This window comes from Mchenga conophoros, linkage group LG18 (genome assembly GCF_057382185.1).
Source record: "Mchenga conophoros isolate Kocher_MC1m ecotype Shallow Benthic linkage group LG18, M_conophoros_male_GT1.1, whole genome shotgun sequence".
NCBI lineage: Eukaryota > Metazoa > Chordata > Actinopteri > Cichliformes > Cichlidae > Mchenga > Mchenga conophoros.
This window is the reverse complement of record NC_140543.1, coordinates 35,921,340-35,947,607: the sequence shown is the minus strand read 5'-3', so window position 1 is coordinate 35,947,607 and position 26,268 is coordinate 35,921,340. Positions and strand designations below refer to the sequence as shown.

General features: G+C 41.8%; 1 protein-coding gene across 3 annotated transcripts; it reads left to right on the top strand.

Annotated features, from left to right (window-relative positions):
• The first annotated feature begins 1,741 nt into the window (after nucleotides 1–1,741).
• LOC146554289 (protein NLRC3-like) lies at nucleotides 1,742–26,112 on the top strand. Of its 3 annotated transcripts, none has more exons than XM_085254813.1 (12): nucleotides 1,742–1,789; nucleotides 11,596–11,727; nucleotides 11,812–11,913; nucleotides 13,042–13,120; nucleotides 13,282–13,468; nucleotides 17,938–18,088; nucleotides 18,397–18,570; nucleotides 21,298–21,471; nucleotides 21,687–21,860; nucleotides 22,931–23,104; nucleotides 24,573–24,619; nucleotides 24,781–26,112. In XM_085254813.1, the coding sequence occupies exons 2-12, from the start codon at nucleotides 11,639–11,641 to the stop codon at nucleotides 25,326–25,328; spliced, it is 1,899 nt and encodes a 632-aa protein (XP_085110939.1). In that variant the 5' UTR covers nucleotides 1,742–1,789; nucleotides 11,596–11,638; the 3' UTR covers nucleotides 25,329–26,112. The 3 variants fall into 3 exon arrangements, with proteins under 3 accessions (XP_085110939.1, XP_085110936.1, XP_085110938.1); XM_085254810.1 differs by having other exon boundaries at nucleotides 16,288–18,088; XM_085254812.1 differs by lacking the exon at nucleotides 18,397–18,570 and having other exon boundaries at nucleotides 16,288–18,088.
• The last annotated feature ends 156 nt before the right edge of the window (nucleotides 26,113–26,268 follow it).

The window sequence follows — 26,268 nt, the reverse complement described above, 5'->3', positions numbered from 1 at the left end:
TAGGGTGATATGGTACTACAAGGTCATTAAGATAAGATGGGGCCTGATTATTTAAGACCTTGTATGTGAGGAGCAGGATTTTGAATTCTGGATTTAACAGGAAGCCAAAACAGGAGAAATCTGCTCTCTTTCTAGTCCCTGTCAGGACTCTTGCTGCAGCATTTTGGATTAGCTGAAGGCTTTTCAGGGAGTTTTTTGGACATCCTGATAATAATGAATTACAGTCGTCCAGCCTGGAAGTAATAAATGCATGAACTAGTTTTTCAGCGTCACTCTGAGACAGGATATTTCTAACTTTAGAGATGTTGCACAAATGGAAGAACGCAGTCTTACATATTTGTTTAATATGTGCGTTGAAGGACATGTCCTGGTCAAAAATGACTCCAAGGTTCCTCACAGCGTTACTGGAGGCCAAGGTAATGCCATCCAGAGGAAGAATCTGGTTAGATACCATATTTCTAAGCTTTTCAGGGCCGAGTACAATAACCTCAGTTTGATCTGAATTAAGAAGCAGAAAGTTAGCAGCCATCCAGGTCTTTATGTCTTTAAGACATTCCTGCAGTTTAACTCATTGGTGTGTGTTATCTGGCTTCATGGACAGATAGAGCTGGGTGTCATCTGCATAGCAGTGTAAATGTATGCTATGTCTTCTAATGATGCTGCCTAAGGGAAGCATGTATAATGTAAACAGAATTGGTCCTAGCACTGAACCCTGTGGAACTCCATAATTAACCTCAGTGTGTGAAGAGGACTCTCCATTTACATGCACAAACTGGAGTCTATTAGATAGATATGATACAAACCACTGCAGTGCAGTACCTGTAATACCTACAGCATGTTCTAATCGCTCTAATAGGATATTATGGTCGACAGTATCGAACGCTGCACTGAGGTCTAGCAGGACAAGCACAGAGATGAGTCCACTGTCAGAGGCCATAAGAAGATCATTTGTAACCTTCACAGGCGAACTCTCCTTTCCAGTACCCTGACATAGACTTTCCCAGGGAGGCTGAGAAGTGTGATCTCCCTGTAGTTGGAACACACCCTTCCGTCCCCCATCTTAAAGATGGGAACCACCACCCCGGTCTGCCAGTCAAGGGGTACTCCCCCTGATCTCCACGCATCATTGTAGAGGCGTGTCAACCAGGACAGCCCTACAACTCCATGAATTAATACCTTATCATGGTGGAGGATTTGTGTTTCCCAGGGATCCAAGTGGCTATGTTGTCCGGGGGCCCTTGCCCCCTGGTAGGGTCTCCCATGGCAAATTGGTCCTGGGTGAGGGACCAGATAAAGAGCGATTCAGAAGACCCTTATGACGATGATTTATCATTTCTGCATTTTTCATGTGTTAAAACAGAGTTAAATAAGCTTTTCATTATTTCTCTTAGGTTTTGTATCATCAGCGCAAGTAGTTTGGTTTCTGGCTTACAGCAGTCACTTTGGAACAGATTATTCTGCCCGTGACATATTTCAAAGTGTGTTTATAAAGCTGACCCATAATCAGCTTTTATTCTGTAGCACAATAGTGAGGTGAAGCACCATTCCTGCCTGCTTCTTGTTTCCTTGTTAGTTGGAGTGTGTGTGTCCAAATCAGAGCTTTCATTCTATACTCATTCAAAAACAACATGCTGCTTTTGTGAAAATCTTCCTTCTCTCCCTCCCACACCTGTCCTGATGTACGACAAGTGGGGTCCCGCCTCCTTCCAGGAAGCAGCTCACCTGCGTGTCTGTGTTTAGTGTCCAGGTGTGGAGTGGAGCTTGTTGTTGGTGTGTGTTTGAAGAAACTGTAAGTTTGCTTTGTTTCCTCCTTTAACAGTTTGTCTTTAGGAACTTTACTGTTTTACTGTTTGTTCAGCTCATGTTTGATGTCTTCACAGAACAAACTGTGTGTGTTTTTATTTCCGGTCTCTCCATTAAAGTCAGTGTGTAATGTTTCCCTGGCTAACATCACCTTGTGTACAGCTTAGTTCCAGCACAAGCAGCACAAATCTGCCGCTCCGTAGTTCACGGTAACGGACTCACAGCTGAAACTGGGAAATAGATACTGTATATGTTTGTAGATGAGCACAGTCCAGGAATACAGTTCTAGGTTGACTGTTTTTTTTATGTTAACTGGTTTAGATTTGTTTTCATATTCCAGTCTGAATGTTCCAGATGTTGGGTTCGCATTTTATTTATTTTCTGCGATTATATCACATGACTGAGTGTTTAAAGAACTTGCAGAATGCTCACAGTGACACAAAGGCAAATCTAATCTTTAATCAGTTTAGGCAGCTGGCCGCTGCCACACAGTTCATTGAAACCATCGACTCTCTGAGGCTATCATATAAATTTTACTAATTAAAATGGGTGTGTTTCCTTACACTCATGTACACGCTGCCATTATCTTCAGGGCAGTATTAGCCTTCTGAAGCTGTGGCACGCAAATCCTTATTCTATAGTTTGTCTGTAGTAATAGAAAACGGTTGTAGCGGTCATTAATAATTTTAATAAATCAATGATTTTATTTGTTTATTTATTGAAGTTGACTTTACTGCAGTTTGAATTTGGTGCTGAAATAAATACAGTGAAAAGATCTGTAGCTGGAGTTTGTACCATTAACCAATTTACTACACGGGTGCTGCAGATAGAGCGACTCCCAGATAACCCATGAATTGCTTGCAATCTTTAATCTATTCATATTTCTTGCCACCAATTTGAGTCCCAGTGTTAATTTCAATCATAGGGACCTCATCCTCAATTAGATTAGAGAATATTTACTGCAGATTGAATAAGAATAGATCGTGGGCTGAGACTGCATGAGAATGACAACAAAAATGAGAAAGGCATATAAAGGACAGGTAGCATACGAGGTGTCCCATATTGTCCTTAACTCAGTTAAATTATCTCTAATTAAAACATGTTGAGGGGTTAAGTTTCAAAGAAGCTACTGGGTTAGGTTTAGAAAGACAATCATGGTTTGGACTAAAATACAGTGGTTAACCTGTGTTTTCATGGTTACAGTAGGCAAGCTCTGTTTTGTCAACACCCTCCTGTCAAAAGTAATTTCTTAAAAATCCAGGCTCACCGGCATAAAAATGGACCATGAGCACAAAACATAGATTCCATTTATGTGACGGTTTTACAAAATACTGTTAGACTGGGCCTTGAGTGAGGTAGCATCAGTGCATCTCATCTTTCTGTGGGTCAATAAATCAAAGACCTCCTGGAGCTTGTCTCTCGTTGGGAAATCTTTCTACTGTCTTTGTTCTATAAGAGGTGGAGCCCTGACTCATTCAAGGTAACGGCTGTCTTTTTTCTAAATATCAAGTACAGCAAGTTTGGACTTGGATGTTTGCTGTTATGTGTGAGTTCACTCAGGACTTCTAAGAAGAGGATTATGTAAATACGTCAGCTCTGTCACAGCAATAAGTGTTTTACACTGACGCTACAACAAGGTTTCATGTCCTCACACGTCAGTCAACTTTACTCTGACAGTTCGGTCAAACACAGTACTTTTGGAGTGAAAAGCTGAAGCTGTAGCCTACATACACATACACACACACACACACACACATGCACACACACACACACACACACACACACACACACACACACAGACACACACACACACACACACACACGCACAGCTGCATTTTGATAAAGGAAAAGTTCATTCATGTGATTGAATTTTAGGTTTGGCAGCGTTTTCAGTAGATAAAGGCGAATGGCTAAACCCTTAATGACTGGTCGGAGCGAAAACGCTTTGTTTTGCCTAACTACTTTTAAACCCCGGTGTTCCAGATTAACTGGCGTCGCAGATCAACATGTGTTGGTCGAACAGATGTGTGTTAAATTTGCTTTTCAGGAGCCTCTACTGACAAAACAGCAAATAAACACCAAATATTTCATCTGTGACATTTGTGAGGTTACCTCAAACACACTAAGTCAGTCTTATTGCTGTTCAACAACAAAATGTAAAAAAATGTCGCGAGTTTACCTGGTGATATCCTCATGTATGAGAAGAAGGTGAAAACAGCAAACAAATAAACGTCACCACACCGATGCTGTTCACAAGACAGCAAGAGTAAACAATCGGGAAAATCTTGTTGTCGTTGTCATTCTTTTGGTTTGTGTGCACTCGAATAGAGTGGAGTCAATTACCGCCACCTGTGTCCAACTGCCATAGTCTACAGCCAAATTAACTTGTGACACACATCTGCACCTGGCTCAATCGCTATGTTTGAATTCGTTTCATGCACAATACATTTGGAACTTTCTATTTTGTCTGCTTTTGCGTCTTGCAAATAAAACATTAAAATAAATGAAATGGTATTATGTATTTATTTTTTGCCTAAATCAGTAAGAAATGCCAAATTATATACACAAAGTTATAGAAATCACCATTCCTGTTGTTCCTGATGATTTCAATATTTCGTCCCATAACAAAGACATATGTCTGAGCAAATATATGACACATCCATATTTAATTAGTGTTGTATCATCACATCCTGTAAGCATAGTCTGTCTGTGTCTTTTCTGCGGAAATTAACATTTCCAGCGAATATAGATAATTCATCAACATGGCTGGAGAGTTGGTTTTTATATACAGTCTGTATAAGTGTGGTTAATATAATAAACATTTGTAAGGAGATGGCAGATACTGTGAATTTACAGCAGTTACACAGTGATTAGTAATAAACAGAGCCAGTGAGAGTGAGTGGATTTAAGAAAGTGAGTTAGTCAGGTGTGTCAGTTGATTTGTCATCTGTTTGTGAGTGTGGGGGAGAGTTAGAATTTCTTGGTTTTAAAGCTAAGCTAGGAATATTCATGATTTATTTCCAAAACTTGCTTATAATCAGAAATTGGTAGCAGATCTACTGACTATCACATAGCAGCTGGAGCAGTCTCACATGGAGGTCAGTCCACTACTGCCACCTGTGGCCAAGTGCCATAGCCTACTACTAGGTTAACTTGTGACACACATCTGCAGTAGAGGCTGAGTGGCTGCTCTTACACTGGTGCATTCAAATTAACCCCCAAACATACTGAAAAAAGCAATGCCAGCAATGTGGATTGTCGTGAGTAAAGCCAGTCAATAAGCAAAGACAACAGGGATCATTTGTTTCTGTTTATTATACAGCCAGATTAACTTGTGACACACATCTGCAGCTGGCTCTATCACCTATTTTGAATTTGTTTCATGCTTGAGGTAACCTCACAAATGTCACAGATAAAATATTTGGTGTTTATTTGCTGTTTTGTCGGTAGCGGCTCCTCTAAAGCAAGTCTGCCACACATCTGCATGACCAACACCAGTTGAACTGCGACGCCAGTTAATCTGGAACACCGGTAGAATTGTAACCACCAAAGTAAAAATAAATATAGTGAAATAGGACATCCTTGGCGAATACCACGTTTCAGATCAAATCTCGGGGCGGAGCCGTTAATCATTTTAATAGAACTATTGTCATTTGTGTATAAGGTTTTGACAGCTTCACAGAAAAACTCTCCAAAGCCAAATCTTTCAATTTATTTTCCACAGAGTGGAAAATAAATTGATGTTCAATTGTATCAAAAGCCTTATAAAAATCCAGGAAGAGAATGAAGCTATTGTCACATACCAAATCAGAGTAATCAAGTAGATCCAAAACCAGCATAATGTTGAGGGCCCGAGTCGCCCATCCAGCCTCAAGTGTTGACAGCTGGAGGGCCTGAATCGCCCATCCAGCCTCAAGTGTCGTCAGCTGGAGGGCCCGAGTCGCCCGTCCAGCCTCAAGTGTTGACAGCTGGAGGACCGGAGTCGCCCATCCAGCCTCAAGGGTCGTCAGCTGGAGGGCCTGAATCGCCCGTCCAGCCTCAAGTGTTGACAGCTGGAGGACCGGAGTCGCCCATCCAGCCTCAAGTGTCGTCAACTGGAGGGCCCGAATCGCCCATCCAGCCTCATGCCTCGTCAGCTGGTGGGTCCGAGGAGCCCACACAGCACCACGCCTCATCAGCTGAGGGGACCATACCAGCACATTCTCATGTCTTGTGACAGTCCGGGGAAGTCTGTTCAGCCGTCACCCGCTGAATCATCCCCTGCAACTTCTACTCCGTCACCTGCAGCATCCACATCTCTGCCTGCAGCATCCACATCTCCGCCTGCAGCATCTCCTCCTGCAGCATCTCCTCCTGCAGCATCTCCGCCTGCAGCATCACCTCCAGCTGCATCACCGCCTGCAGCATCACCACTGTCGGGTTCCGCAGCCGTCCCACTGCCATCAGGTTCCGCAGCTGTGTCTTCATCCACGCCTGGTCCAGCCTCTGGGTCTGCGCCCACGCCGCCGCTTGGTCCAGCCTCTGTGTCTTCGCCCACGCCGTCGCCTGGTCCAGCTTGAGCTTCGCCGCCGCCCAGTCCAGCCTCCGCATCCGCTTCAGTGTTGCCTGGTCCAGCCTCCGCATCCGCTTCAGCGCCGTCTGGCCCTGCCTCGTCTGGTCCTGCCTCGTCAGTTTCCGCCTCATCTGCTTCCGCCTTGTCTGGTCCCGCCTCGTCTGGTCCTGGTCCTAAACAATAGATAATCTGTATACAAAAAAAATCAGGGTTTTCTCCTCAACAGAGAACGTCCCCCGATTGAACAACAGCGCCGTAAAATAAGAAGAATGGCGCCTAATTACAGACTTAATAATACTGACTTAGTAATATGTCACGTGAAGATTCATCAGCCAGATTAAGTGTTTATGTCATGAACCGTAGTTCAGCACACAAGCTGGACCCAGAAGCAGAGACAACACGCCAAGGTGCACACAAAATAAACTTTATATTAACTAAGGGTGTCCCGGAAGGGTCAAAGGAAAACACGCCAGGTAACTAGAAAACCAAGGGACCGGGAAATAACTCAGGAATGCCGTAATCGGGACTGTGGGAGGCTGCAACAGAAAGAGGAAGAGGGTTACTGGGGAATGGAGAAATAACAGCATACGTGGGTAGAGAATTAATCTTATGGTCTAGGTGGGGCCGTGGGAACTGGAGGGGGGTGAGGGTCCGCAGGGGAACTCCAGGTGAATAGAGGAGACGAGTACCGGTAGTGATCCAAAACTCCAGGCGGGCAGGAAGACAGGCAGGAGAGGGCTTAAAACACGCCGAGCTGTTACCTAAGCGCACAAGGAAGCAATTTTGCAACCACCTTCACGTGGGTGCATGTTACCGCTGAGAGGCGACTAATGGACTGGTGTGGAGCAGCTGGTTGAGCTGGATTAAATAGTCCATTTGAAGATCGCCTGGGATGGGATGCAGGTGTGGAGTTGACAGCCACACCCGTGGGCGTGGGCATCCCATCAGCTCCTCGGACCATGACAGTTTACTGACAATTGACATTGATAGCAGACATCATCATCACTATTCCAACAATCCTCTCCACACAGACAAGCATAAACACACTCGAGTATCACTCGTTTATGCGAGTGTGGGGTGGCTGTAGCTCAGGTGGCAGAGCAGATCAGCCACTAACCAGAAGGTCGGTGGTTCGATCCCAGGCTGCATGCCAAATATCCTTGGGCAAGATACTAACCCCATGTTGCTCTCCGATGCACTCATCGGAGTGTGGATGTATATGAATGTTAGATGCTTGTGTGATTGGGTGAATGAATTAGTTGTATAAAGCGCTTTGAGTGCTCAGAGAGAGTAGAAAAGCGCTATATTAGAACCAGTCCATTTACCATTTAAATCAAATTTAACACACATTTGCAATGACGCTAGTTCAGTTTACAATAGGGTTCATTCGCTAGATCAGCAGGTGGCGGTATCCTCGTACACTGGGGAGTAAACTGCCATTAAACGAAACAGAAGAAGAAGAGAATATCTGCACATGCGCGGTACGGATTGGAGAGTCCTGATCCGTAACAATCTTTTTATTTTTCATTTTTTTGTCTACATTATATTGAAATGTTTCATTATTGCAAAAATTTTAAGAGATACTTATTATTCTTAACATCTTAGATACTCTGACCCATAACTTTCTTAAAATGCTTCGACTGGAAGTAGACACCTTTCGCACATGCGTGGTACTGATCAGGTTTCCGGTACGGATCAGGTAGTGACAGGCCACGCTTTGCTGATACGATTAGCCGTTCATAACACTTCCCACGTTGCAACATACGTCAGCGTGTCCGCCATTACTTGCCCAGAACCGGAAGTGACATCATTTCGTGGAAATTGTAGCTTTTTTTCCTATAGCGCGTTTACAGATTTACAGATATCCTGGTGTTTTTTGCTTTTTGGGTTTTTTTTTTATTTTTGACTTCATGTCTATCTGTATAGTTTCTGGGATCCTTAGAACTCAAACTACACTCTTGGAAATAGTTTGTTTTGAGGTTTTTTTGTTTTTTTCAAATTTGCATTTTAATATTTATTTTCGTTTTTCCTGCAGTACATAAAAATTGGTGTATCTCAAAAATAAAACTATGAAGACACTCAAAATAAATTTCACATGGTTGGAAGTTATGTTATGCAACTTTTTTGCATTTACACTGTTGAGGGACATCCTTCTAAAATTTCTTTAACCCTCTGGGGTCCTGGATATAATTGGCCGTTTTTGACTACTTTTGATTTTACCTCTAAAAAGATAAACCTAAAAACTGTTTATCTTGCCTTGTTTGGTATCATTATTTTCAGCACAACCTGAAATATCTGAAATTTGAGGTATTTTTTCATTTTGACATACTATATTAGCACAATTGATCTAAATTCAGAGAACAAATTCAAAATCAGAGTAGAAAAAAGATATATTTGTTACTGTAAAACCCACAAACATGTTTAACAAATCATTTTCATAACTTGAAATGCAAATAGAAATTGTACATTTCTAAAAACAAATATGGACAAGTTTTGCAAACAACAAAATTATATGGTACTATTTACCTAAAACATGCAGCCAAGGCCTCAGGCATTTTTTATATAACCATTTAATACTATTTACAGAACAATTAGGTGTTCTGCATCAAATAAGAAGGCACACAAATTATTTGTGCCAGTCCAAAAAAATAGTTTGTATTTAGTATAAGACAGAGGAGAACACCACAGGTCTAAACCCTGCAGGTCTGACAGCAGGAGGTGTATGAGTCCTGTTTTCCATGTGGAGACAGCGTTTACACTGGAATTTGGTTTTGGTGGCTTTTTTGGAGCCAATGTGACATTCAGCAGTATAACTGACACACAATACAAAACAATAACTACACAACACACTAACTGTAGCCTCCAAACACACTTAACGTCCCTAATGTCTCACATATGAAAATTCTCTCTCTCTCTCTTTCCTTCGCTCGCCCGCTTTGCGTCGCGGGTGTCACTGTTGCCATATCTTTTTTTTTTTTGATTGGCTGACATGGTACACTTTAACGCCAATAAGGAAGGGGTGTTTTTTCTTTTTTCACTTGCAAGTGAAGAGTGGTATATAGTTTGAAGTCCACACTTTCGACCCAATTTGAAATGGAGACTCTGAGTCGCTGCATCTTGTAGCTGTGTTGTCTTGATTTGGTCGTGTGATTTCGACGTGCCGTCGCGTCCGTCGAGCCCAGAGGTTTAACTAGAAATATGTTTAAAACGAAATATGTTTATATAAATAAGACCCGGAGGAGGCGTGTTCCTTTTTGGACATTGAAAGACCTTGATTGATGAATGAGGGGAACCCTCGGTCAGGTAGCGACGAGGCTTGACTCTGAACTGAAGTACTGACAGTGACGCCTGCCGGGATTTTGAGACTCGAGTTAATGGCTCGTAAATGCTTACGTGTGCTTATCTTAGAGTAGACGATTGAGAAGGGGTGCCTGCCTGGTTAATTTACTTTGGGTAGGGTAGCAATAACTACTGTGCAGATTTCTGAAATGAAGAGAGGCAACGCTGAGCAGTTTTGGAAGGGTTGCTTGACTTGAAAGACTGATTAGAGGAGACCTGTCCTCAATGATGGTAACCCCCCAAAACTGGCAGAGCCCAGTAGAGTACTGCAGTCGGGACAAATAACCTCATAGGAGATGACAATGCCTTATAGGCAGTAGTCATCTTGTTGGAGCCCTGTCTCGAATGACTGTGTCAAGGAGAGAAGGTTTAGTGATGTTGGCGAAAGTGAGGGAGAAATTATGTGCACAGCGGAGTTCAGAAGTTTTAAAAGGAGTGATGGAGGACAGTATTTGGCCCTGGAAGGACAGTATGGCACTAACTGGTTCCTCTATTGGCAAAGGAAGGTTGGAGAAAAGATAACCTTGGAGAAGAGATAACCAAGAGTTTGGATGTGTCCAACCCGGTGCAAAAGTCTTTTATCTCCAAACTCCAAACTGAATGACCGAGGCCTGCTGGTGGAATTGAATACGGGACTTTCTTGCTGTGAGTTTGTGTAGTGATTACAGTCACAACAAGGTAGTTTCTCAAAGCTCCATACCCTGAGCGGACAAGGCAAAAGAAAACGGGAGAAGAATAAACACATACATGGATATACTCTCTCGCTCAGATACAAAATTGATTTTTAAATTGTTCTTTTGTTGTTGTGTTTTCTCTTCCAATTTTAGAAATGTGTTAAAAGTGTAAAAAAAAAACCCGTACAAATTCAGGAAGAGTGTATGGTCCAGTCAGTCATACATCTACATCTTTAAAAAAGACTAAACTGTAAACATTACCTTCTTACTTTGTGAAACAGTGAAAGTGAGCAACTGAGAATTAATCTACAGCAGTATCAAAAGCTATTACAACTTACTGTAGGCTTGAAAAGGAACTCCTGGGGCCTGTTCTTCACACTGCTAAACTGCTATATTCCAACAGGACTGATCTAGAGGGGAGCTGATGCAACAAACGTGGTAGGCAAGTACCAGGCCTGCAAGGCCAGATTTTAACAGAGTAGGCAGCGTGGACATCCAGAGAGCGTAGAGGCAGTTAGAACTGGGATATTCTCTCATTCATCAGCTCCATCCGAGCTCTAAAACACCTACACTCAGAGGATTAGATACTGGACTTTTTAAACACAAAGCTAATTTAGACTTCCTGTATTTGTCACAGTCACTGAGCGGACTCAAGAGCAGGACTCCATTTAAAAAGAGATTGAACAGTTTATTTACCAAAAAACCAAGTGCTATATAAAAATGTGCAAGGGAAGACAACAGCTATAAGGAAACCTGGGGCAGGAAGGGAAAACCACACTCTTGTTTGGTCACACACAGAAAACGTCCTCTCGCCACTCGAGAAAACACTCACGAACACACTCCAGGGGAAAAGGCAGGTTCTATTGACATGGAGAACATGGTTAGTAGCCAGGAAAATCACAAGAGACAAGGAATTAACTAGAGAGAGCTGGCATTGCAAAGACGAGTGTCGTACAATGATCCAGCAATGAGAAACACTGAACAGCCATCTTAAATAGTCACTGGTGAGTCAGGATGATGCACAACAGATTGATTGCAGTTGTGTTGGCCAGAGGCGGGAACCCGCAAAGAATTCTGCCACGGCAGATGAGGGTCAAGAGAGAAAGAGACAACAATAGAGCAGCGAACAGGAGACAAGACGGGGAGACATTGGGACAACAACAATATTGGGATGCAGGTTCAATAGATTAACAATGTGCACATGAATGATTTGTGTTTCCTCTGCAGGTGAAGGTAGAAAGTGTGTGTGAGCTGATGTGAATTCAGCAGCATGGATCAGTGTAAGGAAAGAGAGGAGGGAGTCCCTCGCTCTAAAACCACTCTGTGTGGGGAACATGAGAGCCAGACCAAAGCTCAGAGGTGAGATGACCATTTCTAACTGCCCATGACTCTTCTCCATGTCACAGCTCAGCACTCCCATCACTGCTCCATCATTATTCACAGGAACCAACCTGCACCTCCACCCAGCTCTGTGTCCTTACAGAGTGACTGGTCTGAAGACCGGCCCATTGATTTTAAAGTTCATCAGGCGTCTGCTGTGGAGAGGTGAGTTGTTAGGAACATGAACTCTTTGAGAGTTGATTTAACTGCTTGGTGTTGTTGTTGCTGCAATGCAAACATGTCATTACCTCAATCACATTTAAATTGTCTCTTAATAACAAGGCTTAGGTTTCTAAATGACTAGAATCCACTTCAGCAAACAGGAAGTGATCAGTGACAACAAGTGACAAAATTTTCAGAATAGGGCTGTCCCACCACCTGCCAACAACAGAAAACATCCCCATGTTTAATGCACAAAATAAAGACATCAAAAACACACTCTGCATTGAAGTATTTTATTCTAATGTGAACTAATGCAGTGCGTAGTACACTGAAAATGTCTCATTTGGTCCCCTCAAAAGAGGAATTCTGTATAACAAAAATACAACTTAGAAGATATCTGAGATGCCTTTGATGATCTTTAGTAAGAAAACACTATGACAAATATTAGGGTACTCAACTGGAGTGAGGCAAATGGAAAACTGCACATGCAGAAATAAATGTTCACTTGTCGGCAACTATTATAATGGAGGCTGAAGCCTGAACCTAAAGTGAGTGCAGTTCAGCAACCAGATCTGTGAGCTGAACTAAGTGGCAGCAACATAAGCCTGTTTTATATTTTTTCACATTTTTAAGCTATTGTTTAGGAATCATATCTCAAAATGGTGCAATATGAGATTGGTGTGACTGGGTAGGTGCGAGAATGCATCTGGAAAAATAAATGAAATTGCCTAATACAGGGGTGGGGAACTTCCGGTGTCCTCCCGGCTTTAGATGTGTCTTTCATCCAACAAAGGTTATTCAAATGGCTACATTACCTCCTCAACATGTCCTGAAATTTTCCAGAGGCCTGGTAATGAACTAATCATTTGATTCCGGTCTGTTGACCCAGGGTGATATCTAAAGCCTGCAGAACACCAGAGTTCCCCACCCCTGGCCTAATATATCTGAGATACCATTTAAAGCTTTACAAACTTGATTGGGATTGCATTTTCTGAGAACTAACACAGAGAAGAAAACTTACTCATCTGTGCTCTGTCCTTGAACTAATTAGATTAGATTAGATAAAACTTTATTAATCCCTCGGGTGTGTTCCTCTGGGAAATTCGGTAATTCTCCTTGATTATGCCACAGAGTGGACCAGGAGAGCTCAGAGGTTCCCAGTGGTCAGTCTGCCCAGGAGCATCAAACACATCTGGACTCCATATTTATGGTCTGTACAAGTACAACAACTACTTTTACATCTATTCTGTTCACAGTCATCTCCATGCTGCTCTTTGTAGACCAGTGGATCGTCAGTGTGTCCAACATGGATCTGATGTTTGGCTCCATGATTTCAGTCTGATTGGCTCATTCATAAATATTCTGTTCCAGCTGCTGGAGGACAACATCATCACTTTTGTGAGGAACGAGCTGAAGAAGATCCAGAAGGTTCTGAGTCCAGATTACCCAGAATGCTTAGAGAGTCAGAGGAGCAGCAGCAGAGAGGCATTTATGAAGATCACAGTGGACTTTCTAAAAAGAATGAAGCAGGATGAGTTAGCTGACCGTCTGCAGAGCGGTAAGAGGATTTATCTAAAGATTTAACCTTCTGTGTCATGGTACTTTGTCTATGTCTATGTTTCTGGACTTTACTGGGTTGCTGGGTTATTGGAATATCCTATACCACTAGTTTCATGGTTGTGTTTACCTTATGCATAAAGTTTGCTATGGTTAGTTGTTAGTTAGTTAGTTCTGCTCTTGGTTATCTTAGCATTTTCCTCCCTAGGGATCTATTCTTCTCTTGGGTTTAGTCAGCATTTTCTTCACATTTGGTTTTCCCTTTCTGTCTTACCAGATAGTCTTCTTCTCATGTCTGTTTTTTCCCCTCTCAGTCCCTGTGGAAAGCCTGGTGTGTAAGTCTTTCTCCATAATTCCTGTTTTATTTTGATAGTCTCTTCCTGTTTCCCATCCCCTAGTTTTCCTATGTGTGGGTTTAAGTCCTCAGTCTCCCTTTTCTTGTTGTCCAGTTGGCGGTTTTCCCACATTCTGTTCATCCCTTGCTTCTAGTTTTCTAGCTTTAGCTGTCTATTCTAATTTACAAGGCATAAAGTCAAACATGACTTTTAAAAACACAAGTGTAGGCTTATAAGGCCACGAAGGTAAAAGCTACATTTTCCGCGAAAATTATGTCACTTCCGGTTCCGGGCACGTAATGTCAGACATACGATAGGGCTTTGGAGTTGACGTCACGCCACAATGCATTGTGGGAGCGCCGCGCCATCTTCCTGGGCCACTAATCAAAACAAACACACTATCTTGGAAGGACGATTGCTAGAAACATTCTTAAAGCAGTTTAAAAGAAAAAGGACGGTACAGAGACAGATTGCATCTGGATGCAAAGAGGCAGTACTTGCATAAAATTCCCTACATTGGAAATGTGGACCCGTGGAGTAGAAACCCTGAAGACCTACCGCTATTGACGTAGCCTGATATATTATCGTACCTTGTCTGTGGAGTCAGCGCGTACAAGGGGAACCAGTTTCGCAATTAGAAATTTCTGGAGGGACACATCCAATTCACCAAAGATTGGGTAGGTGTAGTGGGCCGCCCACTACACCTGTATGGCTGGAGTCACGGAGACCTGCACCCCTGTCGCTGCTCTTCTGTTTAATGTAGAACCAACAGTGTTGATCTGTGGCACAAGGACTGTTACAGATGAACCTGCATACTGGGTTTTGCTGGGGAATATGACCAAGATGCAGCCAGAGGTTGGCCCTAAGATGGACTTCTCCTCTTCAGCTGCCCAAAAAAAGGCTCTTGATCAAAACATAAACAGACCATCTGTAGTGACAGGGAAAAGGAGCCGTCCTCAAAAAAAGAAAAATCCCACCTGCTACGGTGGAGGAGTTGTCACTGCTATTGAATACTTTGCTGGAACACAGTAAAGCTGTGGGTTGTGGGAATGACCCATAATGTTTTATCTACTGTCTAGACTTATGCCTGAAGTGCACTGCCATGTAAATAATTTACATTTACTGAATATGTACTGACTGAGTACCACTGTTCAAAAGTTGACTAAAGAAACAAACTAATTTTTGCCTTTTTAAAAAAAAATTAAAACCACTTTATAGATCATCATATCAGTTACAATGTAGAATCCATGCCATTTATAGTTTACAAATGACAAAATGTTCACATAAAATCATGACAGCGTTTACATGATAGCACCCACTGCTAACACTACTTAATTTACTGTACTTCTGAAACATTACTGCTATTTATACAGTACAAGACTTAAGAATATTTAACAGGAACAAGTTTCATTTTTCCCTGGTTTTACTACCATACTGTTCACCATCTTATCCAGAAGGGTCACCTCTTCACCCTCACATGGAAGAAGTAATCTGATTGGCATGGTGGTATGTTTGAAGCAGGTCTCTTGTGTAGCGCTGGAACTCAGTCACGATGTGTTTCATCCATTTCATAGGCTGGTTTGCCTGCAATAATGCCAAATAATTAGCAACTCTATAAATAGAGAGTAATTCTGCAAAATCACTCAGTAGGATGTTTGTTGTAATTTGCTATGACCTCAGAGTGCATCGAAAATAAAACTAATAAGCTATAAATAGTGATATGAACATATTTAGAACTTACCGGAATGAAAATGTCTTGAGCACCAACAGATATTTGGAGATGGAAGAGAACTGGATATCAGCTCATCTCACAGCAGCTATCCAGGCTTGACGTCTTCACTTGGTAACATCCGATACATGAGCTCCCTCATGTTGCTTCCAGGTTGGGAAAGCATAAAAAGATATACCATTCTCAAGCTTATTCCCTTGCCGGTCGTGCGATCGAACATTACAGCCGACCACACAGCAAGTGCGAACCATGGCTGATGTGTGTGCTTTCGCTCCTCTTTTGCTTGAACTTTGTTTGGCCCAGAAAGATGGCACCTCAACCAAAAATCCTGGCCACACCCCCTTTCGTTACATCACTCTCCAAAGCCCTTTAGTTCACACTGATGTCTATTCCAATGTAGGAAGTGCTATGATCGGATCGGCAAAGCGTGTTTCTGGAATATTGTGTTTTTGTTGCTGCCAGTGATTTTTACGCAAGTTTTGCAAAGCTATATATGGAAAGAAACAGTGACCTAGGACAAGCTGATGGCATAAGATGCAAGTACAACTCCTCCGGTTTCACATGCAAGAAAAAATTATTGCGCTAGCTTATGTGGTTCTACAGGCATTTAAAAATAGTTACGCAAAATGGAGCGTTCCCGCTCCGACTGGTTTTAAAGGATTAAATGTATTCAAACAGTGGTTTCTTTAGAAAATTAAACATGTAATTTGTGATTATTAAAACATAATTAGTTTCTATATATTGCTTTCCATCAAGAACACTTTGCTGCAGTTTGTCAGCATGAACTTAAATCTGCACTGAAGAAGAAGTTCCAGTGTGTGTTTGAGGGGATCGCTAAAGCAGGAAACCCAACCCTTCTGAATCAGATCTACACAGAGCTCTACATCACAGAGGGAGGGACTGCAGAGGTCAATGATGAACATGAGGTCAGACAGATTGAAACAGCATCCAGGAAACCAGACAGACCAGAAACAACCATCAGACAAGAAGACATCTTTAAAGCCTCACCTGGAAGAGATGAACCAATCAGAACAGTGCTGACAAAGGGAGTGGCTGGCATTGGGAAAACTGTCTTAACACAGAAATACAGCCTGGACTGGGCTGAAGACAAAGCCAACCAGGACATCCAGTTCATATTTCCATTCACTTTCAGAGAGCTGAATGTGCTGAAAGAGGAAAAGTTCAGCTTGGTGGGACTTGTTCATCACTTCTTTACTGAAACCAAGGAAGCAGGAATCTGCAGCTTTGAAGACTTCCAGGTTGTGTTCATCTTTGATGGTCTGGATGAGTGTCGTCTTCCTCTGGACTTCCACAAAACAACAATCCTAACTGATCCTAGAAAGTCCACCTCAGTGGATGAGTTGCTGATAAACCTCATCAGGGGGAAACTGCTTCCCTCTGCTCGCCTCTGGATAACCACACGACCTGCAGCAGCCAATCAGATCCCTCCTGACTGTGTTGACATGGTGACAGAGGTCAGAGGGTTCACTGACCCACAGAAGGAGGAGTACTTAAGGAAGAGATTCAGAGATGAGGAGCAGGCCAGCAGGATCATCTCCCACATAAAGACATCAGGAAGCCTCCACATCATGTGCCACATCCCAGTCTTCTGCTGGATCACTGCTACAGTTCTGGAGGATGTGCTGAAAACCAGAGAGGGAGGACAGCTGCCCAAGACCCTGACTGAGATGTATACCCACTTCCTGGTGGTTCAGGTCAAAATGAAGATGGTCAAGTATGATGGAGGAGCTAACACAGATCCACACTGGAGTCCCAAGAACAGGAAGATGATTAAGTATCTAGGAAAACTGGCTTTTGATCAGCTGCAGAAAGGAAACCTGATCTTCTATGAATCAGACCTGACAGAGTGTGGCATCGATATCAGAGCAGCCTCAGTGTACTCAGGAGTGTTCACACAGATCTTTAAAGAGGAGAGAGGACTGTACCAGGACAAGGTGTTCTGCTTCATCCATCTGAGTGTTCAAGAGTTTCTGGCTGCTCTTCATGTCCATCTGACCTTCATCAACTCTGGACTCAATCTGCTGGAAGAACAACAAACAACCCTCAAATTCTCTAAATTATTTGACAAACCAAAACTTCAATCTCTCCACCGGAGTGCTGTGAACAAGGCCTTACAGAGTCCAAATGGACACCTGGACTTGTTCCTCCGCTTCCTCCTGGGTCTTTCACTGCAGGCCAGTCAGACTCTCCTGCGAGGCTTCTTCACACAGACAGGAAGTAGCTCACAGACCAATCAGGAAACAGTCCAGTACATTAAAAAAAAGCTCAGTGAGGATATGTCTGCAGAGAGAAGCATCAATCTGTTCCACTGTCTGAATGAACTGAATGATTGTTCTCTAGTGGAGGAGATCCAACAGTCTCTGAGATCAAGAAGTCTCTCTACAGATAAACTGTCTCCTGCTCAGTGGTCAGCTCTGGTCTTCATCTTACTGTCATCAGAAAAAGATCTGGATGTATTTGACCTGAAGAAATACTCTGCTTCAGAGGAGGCTCTTCTGAGGCTGCTGCCAGTGATCAAAGCCTCCAAAAAAGCTCTGTAAGTAAACATGTGACTATACTTTTAGTTTTTAAATATCTATTCTAGTTAAAAAAAACTGTCCTGTGGATTTTAAAGGGAAAAAAAAGAAGAAACTAAAAGCACTATCCCTTGAAATTTTAACGTATTTTAGATAGTATTTACAGTCAAATACAAGATGTTTTTAATGCTTCATAGCAGTAACACTGAACTGCTGCTAATCTATCTATTGTGATTGTGCGGCCCTATGAAATATCTAATAAAAATCCATTCCATTCTCCCAAACGTCTAGGACATGGTGATAAATGTAGGTGATTTTCTTTTTTCAGACTTAATGGCTGTTTCCTCTCAAAGAGAAGTTATGAAGCTCTGTCCTCAGTTCTCAGGTGTCAGTCCTCTAGGCTGAGAGAGCTTGACCTGAGTAACAACAACCTTCAGGATTCCGGTGTGAAACTTCTGTTTGCTGCATTACAAAGTCCACATTGTAAACTGGAAAGTCTGAGGTCGGCTAAATGTATAACTTTCGTTTTTTTACCCAGTCTAATCTGCCATTTTTCCTTGGTTAGGTTTAGGGATTAAATATCTGATCTAAATTATCATATTAAAATTTGGGACACATCGTCAGTAGAGGACCTAGGATTCATCGGCGTTTCGGCCATTATCACTAGACACGCTCATCCAAGGAGGCCCTGCCAGGGTTGATCAGGCCCTTGAGTGTGCCACTGGTTTATGTTAAAATTGTTATTTCTCTTCTTCTTTCTGCTGTTTAGTTTTCTACAGTTTATTCTATATATTCAATGCACCTGAGAAATACTTACCTCTAAAGGTGAGCGTCATCCTTTTGTTCTTGTGCCTCACTATTTTTTATTATTTCCAAATCTCAGTCAATTGCTATATCTATTTGATTTTCATAAAGTTCAATGACAGTAATTACAGCCTGTTATATATGTGTGTATATATATGTGTACACACACACACACACACACACACACACACATATATATATATATACATATACAAAAAACACCCAGCACGCCCCTGCGGGCGGTTTATCCTTCAAGCTCGGGTCCTCTACCAGAGGCCTGGGAGCTTGAGGGTCCTGCGCAGTATCTTAGCTGTTCCCAGGACTGCGCTCTTCTGGACAGAGATCTCCGATGTTATTCCCGGGATCTGCTGGAGCCACTCGCCTAGTTTGGGAGTCACCGCACCTAGTGCTCCGATTACCACGGGGACCACCGTTACCTTCACCCTCCACATCCTCTCGAGCTCTTCTCTGAGCCCTTGGTATTTCTCCAGCTTCTCGTGTTCCTTCTTCCTGATATTGCTGTCATTCGGAACCGCTACATCGATCACTACAGCCGTCTTCTTCTGTATGTCTACCACCACTATGTCCGGTTGGTTAGCCACCACCATTTTGTCCGTCTGTATCTGGAAGTCCCACAGGATCTTAGCTCGGTCATTCTCCACCACCCTTGGGGGCATCTCCCATTTTGACCTCGGGACTTCCAGATTATACTCGGCACAGATGTTCCTGTACACTATGCCGGCCACTTGGTTATGGCGTTCCATGTATGCCTTGCCTGCTAGCATCTTGCACCCTGCTGTTATGTGCTGGATTGTCTCTGGGGCATCTTTACACAGCCTGCACCTGGGGTCTTGCCTGGTGTGATAGACCCCAGCCTCTATGGATCTTGTGCTCAGAGCTTGTTCTTGTGCTGCCATGATTAGTGCCTCTGTGCTGTCTTTCAGTCCAGCTTTGTCCAGCCACTGGTAGGATTTCTGGATATCAGCCACCTCCTCTATCTGCCGGTGGTACATACCGTGCAGGGGCCTGTCCTTCCATGATGGTTCCTCGTCTCCCTCCTCTTTCTTGGGTTTCTGCTGCCTGAGGTATTCACTGAGCACTCGGTCAGTTGGGGCCATCTTCCCAATGTATTCTTGGATGTTCCTTGTCTCATCCTGGACTGTGGTGCTGACACTCACCAGTCCCCGGCCCCCTTCCTTCCGCTTAGCGTACAGCCTCAGGGTGCTGGACTTGGGGTGAAACCCTCCATGCATGGTAAGGAGCTTTCTTGTCTTTATGTCAGTGGCTTCTATCTCCTCCTTCGGCCAGCCTATTATCCCAGCAGGGTACCTGATCATGGGCAGGGCGTACGTGTTGATGGCCCGGATATGTGTGTATATATATGTGTACACACACACACACACACACACACACACACACACACATATATATATATATATATATATATATATATATATATATATATATATATATATATATATATATAGTATGTTGGATGTGCCACGCAATGCTCAATTACATTGGTGGGAACTAGTGTGTTAGCGCAGTTAGCTCGTTAACGTGTTGGCCGTCCAGCCCCATGCACGGGGTGATCCGCGGTAGCTCGTTAATGGAGATTTGCCGTGTTGTGGCTTTAAGGTCATTTCAACGAGATTAACACTGACAGCACTAGTGGGAACATAACGAATATGACTGCACATTTACTCCGACAGCATCCTAGTGCAAAGACAAGTGGAAGTAGACAAAAACCAGCAGGCATGCTATAAACTTTACCCGAGTCATTTAGACAGCCGTTAGCACATGATTCTCCTTATGGGGACCTGATATGTTTAATATGCTGCTGAGAATATAGCCCAGAAGAAGCGTATAGTATAGCTTTTATTTTGGAAAGAGCCATTTCTCTGTAATAAACTCTCTTTTCCAAAGATGAGTGATTCCTCAATCAGATAGATTTATTTTTTTATTACTTTGTTGTTTCAGCAACATTAAATTTAAAAACTGTACTTTTGAGTTAAAATATATATTTATAATTTTAATAAATGACAAATTAAAAAGGCATGAACATTTTTTTGTATCGAAAAAATCAAACCAAACCATGAATTTTGTGTATCGTTGCACCCCTAGTATATATGTATATGTATGTATGTGTATATATGTATGTATATATGTATATGCATGTATGTATGTATATATATATATGTAGATAGATAGATATCTATATTTATAGACAAGCTCGGGTCCTCTACCAGAGGTCTGGGAGCTTGTGGGTCCTGTGCATTTTCTTAGCTGTTCCTAGAACTGCGCTCTATGGATGTGTGTGTGTGTGTGTGTGTGTGTATAGCCAAATCTAGAACCTCCTCATTGCACCATGAAAGTATTTTGAATCCATGATGTTTGATTTTATTCTTGTGTTCTTTATGTCTAGTTTGAGTAGCTGTTTCCTCTCAGAAAAAAGCTGTGAAGCACTGTCCTCAGTTCTCACCTGCCAAACCTCGAATCTGAGGGAGCTGGACCTGAGTAACAACGACCTACAAAATTCAGGAGTGAGGCTTCTGTCTGCTGCACTGCAGAGTCCACATTGTGCACTGGAAACACTAAGGTCCCATCCAACAATGTTATATTGTTCTTTAAATGACATGATTAACCAATCTAAAGTAGCTAATAAATTTGAACTTAACATGTTTCTTGTTGTATCTCAGTATTTTTTAATTTCTTCTAAATCACGGGGAATTCCCACATTTCTGATGTGTTTAAAACAAGGCAAAATTTATTCCAGCCAGTCCCCAAACTGTTTTTGTGTTCTTTATTTTCCAGATTGAGTGTCTGTAACCTTTCAGAGAGAAATTGTGAAGCTTTGTCCTTAGTTCTGAGCTCTCAGTCCTCTAGTCTGAAAGAGTTGGACCTGAGTGACAACAACCTAGAAGATTCAGGAGTGAAGCTTCTGTGTGCTGGAGTTGAGAGTCCACACTGTACACTGGAAAGTCTCAGGTCAGGATTCAACTCTCCATAATGTATAATCAAGCTTACAATTTCTAATAAATGTTTATAAAATTGTCAGGTGCATTTTATTTGCCTTTGGTTTGATTAGTAGACCCTGAATCATTGTCTGAAATATTTCCAAATCATCAGCAGGAATTTTGGACTCTTTTCTCATCGTCTCATGTCTTTTATTGTGTATAAGGAAGATTCAATTCAATTCAATCTTATTTATATAGCACCAAATCACAAAAACAGTCGCCTCAAGGCGCTTTATATTGTACAGTACAATAAGATAAATGTAATACTGGCATCCCCGTTGTGATCAACACCAATAAAATCTAAAACATTCTGATTCTGACTGATGCTGAAAAAACTATGTACATACTGACTAAAAAGGTTTCAGTTGATCTAAAATGCTCCAGCGAGTAGTGACTGTGAATAGAAAGTTAAAAACTGTTATTTCCAAATTGGCTTCTCTTCCTATGTCCCCCATTGAGTCTAGAATTAAAGTGTAAATTCTTGTTCTCAAATACAGTTTTGCCATTTGCAATATTATATGTTTGAGACATCATAGTACCCATATCTAAACAAAGCCAATTACTCTCAGTCTGCAAAGTTGAACTTTTTTAAAATGTTACAACGAACCCTCCCCACTATAATCTATGAATCTCTGAGTTTCTGTATTGAAATATCATTAAAATCACAGTAAAAACTGTTAACCCAGCAGCAGTGCAAAATTCAAAGTTGGAAAAAATCAAGAGGTGCATGGCCAAAGCAACACCAAAGTGAACCAGGGCCCTGTTTGCACTGAGGAGACAGAGACAATCTTTGCTTTTAAGATTACACCTCAAACGTTTTTTGTTTTGTTTTTTAAATTGAATCATATAGTTACAGTTGAATCAACAGTCCCTGAGCCTAGTTCTGTTGGACATCTCTTCCTGTTAAAAGGCAGTTTTTTCTGCCCAATATACCCAAGTAGAACTCCAATAAAATGTCTGTTTTTTCAGGCATTCTCTGTAATGTTGTAGGGTTTACTGCTACATAAATATTTATAGATTGATTGTTTTGTATCTCTGCAGTCTGTCATGCTGTCTGATCACAGAGGAAGGCTGTACATCTCTGGCTTCAGTTCTGAGCTCTAATCCCTCCCATTTGAGAGAGCTGGACCTGAGCTACAATCATCCAGGAGCCTCAGGAATGAAGCTGCTGTTGGCTGGACTAAAGGATCCCCGCTGGAAACTGGACACACTAAGGTATGAAAAGAATGTCTGAAGAAGAGGAAGAGCTGGAAATATCTTCTGTGTTGTTCAATCACTTGCTATTTGATTGATGCAAATGTGACAATGACACATGCCAGAATATTTTCAGAAACACAAATATTAATCAAACGGGATTATAAAGAAATACTAATCAGTGTGGTGTACAAAAAGGACTAATCCAGGACCAATATTCATAACTGGATTTTGCTCACCATTTATTAACCTGTTTGGATAGATGTCTGTATGTTTAATGGCATAGTCTTTTTAAAGAATAATCCCCTCCCTCACTTTTGACTGGATTCAAATTAGATTAATTTCTGTTTAGGGACAGTGCAAGGACTAAGCCTAAATTGATCAAAATGTTAAAAACAAATTATTGGTAAAGTATTTAAGTGGACTGTGTGACAACCTAACAACCACAGGGAAATTATGTTGTGTTGTGAATTTATTATATAAAAAAAAAAAATCATGTTCCAGCTGTGGCATCCCACTAGATAATAGTGAAGACAGTGTACCCAGCCACAAGATCACTTGGGGTAAATGGCCCTTATTCACCATGTAACCAAGGGTCCTTGCATCTTGGCAACTAAGTTTAATCTAGATGAAGGGTGTTTGTCTCCTAGTGAAAACTGTTTAAGCATAGCCCCTCTTTTTTTATAAGTGCTGCTGATTTTGCCCTGGAGCATATTCTCTCGTCACAACTAGCCCTATGTGTGTAGTTTTGCTCTAAGAAAATATTTCATTTTTTACTCGGTTTGGACCTTCTTCACTTTTCATTAATTAGGTCCAACACCCACAGGATTTGCTGCCAAACAGCAGGTCAAAAGGAGAAATTCCTGCAGAGGTGTGGTGCACTTCCTAAACTGCAAACAAAAAAGTCAATTGCATTTCTTGTGAATTAATTTATGAATTATGACCTTTGAAGTCTTTTTGAGATGCTCCACCAACCTTTCACTCTGAGGCTGGTAGATGCTGGTCTAAATAAATCTAATGCCAAGTAATTTGTACTGTTCTTTCAGTGTGCAAGACATGAACGAGATGGCCAGTATCTCTTTAGGGATGCTAACTTGGGAGATTACCTGAAACAGTGCCAGCGTCACAGTCTTTGTAAAACTACTGTGCTGCAGCACTGACTCAAGACATCATGTTGATTAATCTTTTAGGACTAATACAAAGATAACCCTGTCTAGAGAAATGGCAGTCTGTCCTGTGCACATCTGATTCGCCTCCGTCATAAAGCAGGATGGGGCCAGACAATAAAGTCTTTAGAGAGGGTCATCTGTGCTGTGTTTCCTCCATCCGGGACCTGTAACAGTCTGGAATGAGGAAATGGGACAAACACATCTCTACAGAATTTCACTTTGATGAACACTATGAATGTTCATGTGTATGAGAGCCATGTAATGTACATGTGTGCATGCTGAAAGAGACTGTGCTTGTCTGACCCCCCTCCTCCTTTCAGGGTGGAGCCTGCTGGAGTCCGATGGTTGAGACCAGGTCTGAGGAAGTGTAAGTGTGTTTTTAATGGGATTCATGAAAACAAAGCAGCACACATTCAACCATCTTCATCATTCACATCTCTGATGTCAGGAGTCATCATCAAAGGGTCAATCAATGAACAGATGATGGATCAATAACTGCAGCTGGATTGTGTTTGTTCTCTCCATCAGATTCCTGTCAACTCACAATCGACACAAACACAGTGAACACAAACCTCCAACTGTCTGACAACAACAGGAAGGTGAAACGTGTGGAGGAGGTTCAATCATATCCTGATCATCCAGACAGATTTGATTACTGGACTCAACTACTGTGTAGAAATGATGTGACTGGTCACTGTTACTGGGAGGTCGAGTGGAGCGGAGACGTTGAGATATCAGTGAGTTACAGAAGCATCAGAAGAAAAGGAGGAGGTGATGGCTGTCTGTTTGGATTTAATGATCAGTCCTGGAGTCTATATTGCACTGATGATGGTCCTCAATTTGTCAGACACAATAACACAGGAACATCCATCTCCTCCTCCTCCTCCTCCTCCTCCTCCTCCTCTGTCTCTAACAGAGCAGCAGTGTATGTGGACTGTCCTGCTGGCACTCTGTCCTTCTACAGAGTCTCCTCTGACACTCTGATCCACCTCCACACCTTCAACACCACATTCACTCAAACTCTTTATCCTGGATTTAGGTTCTTGTTTCCAGGTTCCTCAGTGTGTCTGTGCTGAGTTGAGTGTAAAGAGTGTCCTCCTGTTAGAGAAACATGTCATCACGAATGACATCATTAATGACATTAATACATTTGACATATGTTTCACGTATTATAGACCAACAAGGTATTTTTAGCAATTTAAATACAAGTAATCAGTTTTGGGCAAAAACCAGAAATTGGTTTTTGGCAGACGATCATTTTATGGCACAACACCGGTCATTATTACACATGTAATTTATTATATAAAATATATAAACTAAATGCCATTGAAACTTATAGAATCTAATCTTTTGTTTTCTTTTTGTACATAGCACTTTATCAAACTGTTGTCTGCTACAGAGTTACAAGTATTATACTAGTAGTAATATAGCATCCACCATGTCCTGCTTGCATATTTCTGAAAACATCTTAGTGGTGTGGCAGCCATGGAGTGAGCCAGCCCTGCAAACCTTGTGGATGGACGATGCAGTGGACAGTGGGAGGAAGCATGCTAAAGTTCTTTGCAGACAACCCTGTGAGATTCTACAATCACCGACCAGAAAAGACAAACCGCAGGTCTCAGTTGCAGCACCCCATCTATTTCTGATTTTGCTCCAGCAGATTCAGCAACACTGCCAGAGACTTCCTGTAATCTATTACAGTTGTTACAGAAATGATCCAGGAACAGGTCACTCAGGTTAATCCTGTGTAAACAATGGTAAATATTGTTTTTTCATCTTTACATACTGTGTATTTGAAATATTCTGGTTTAATTGTTGTTATTTATTTTATTGCTATCAAATAAATATCCATGTAATATTGTTCATAGTTAGCGTTATGTTCATCATGTTAAAAATGCCTGTAAATCAAATTGAGTTCAGTATCAATTATTGTTTGTGTTAATCAATTTATTAATAACATAAAACCTTTAAACTAATGCAACACATATAACAATGAAACAAATATATTCAAATACA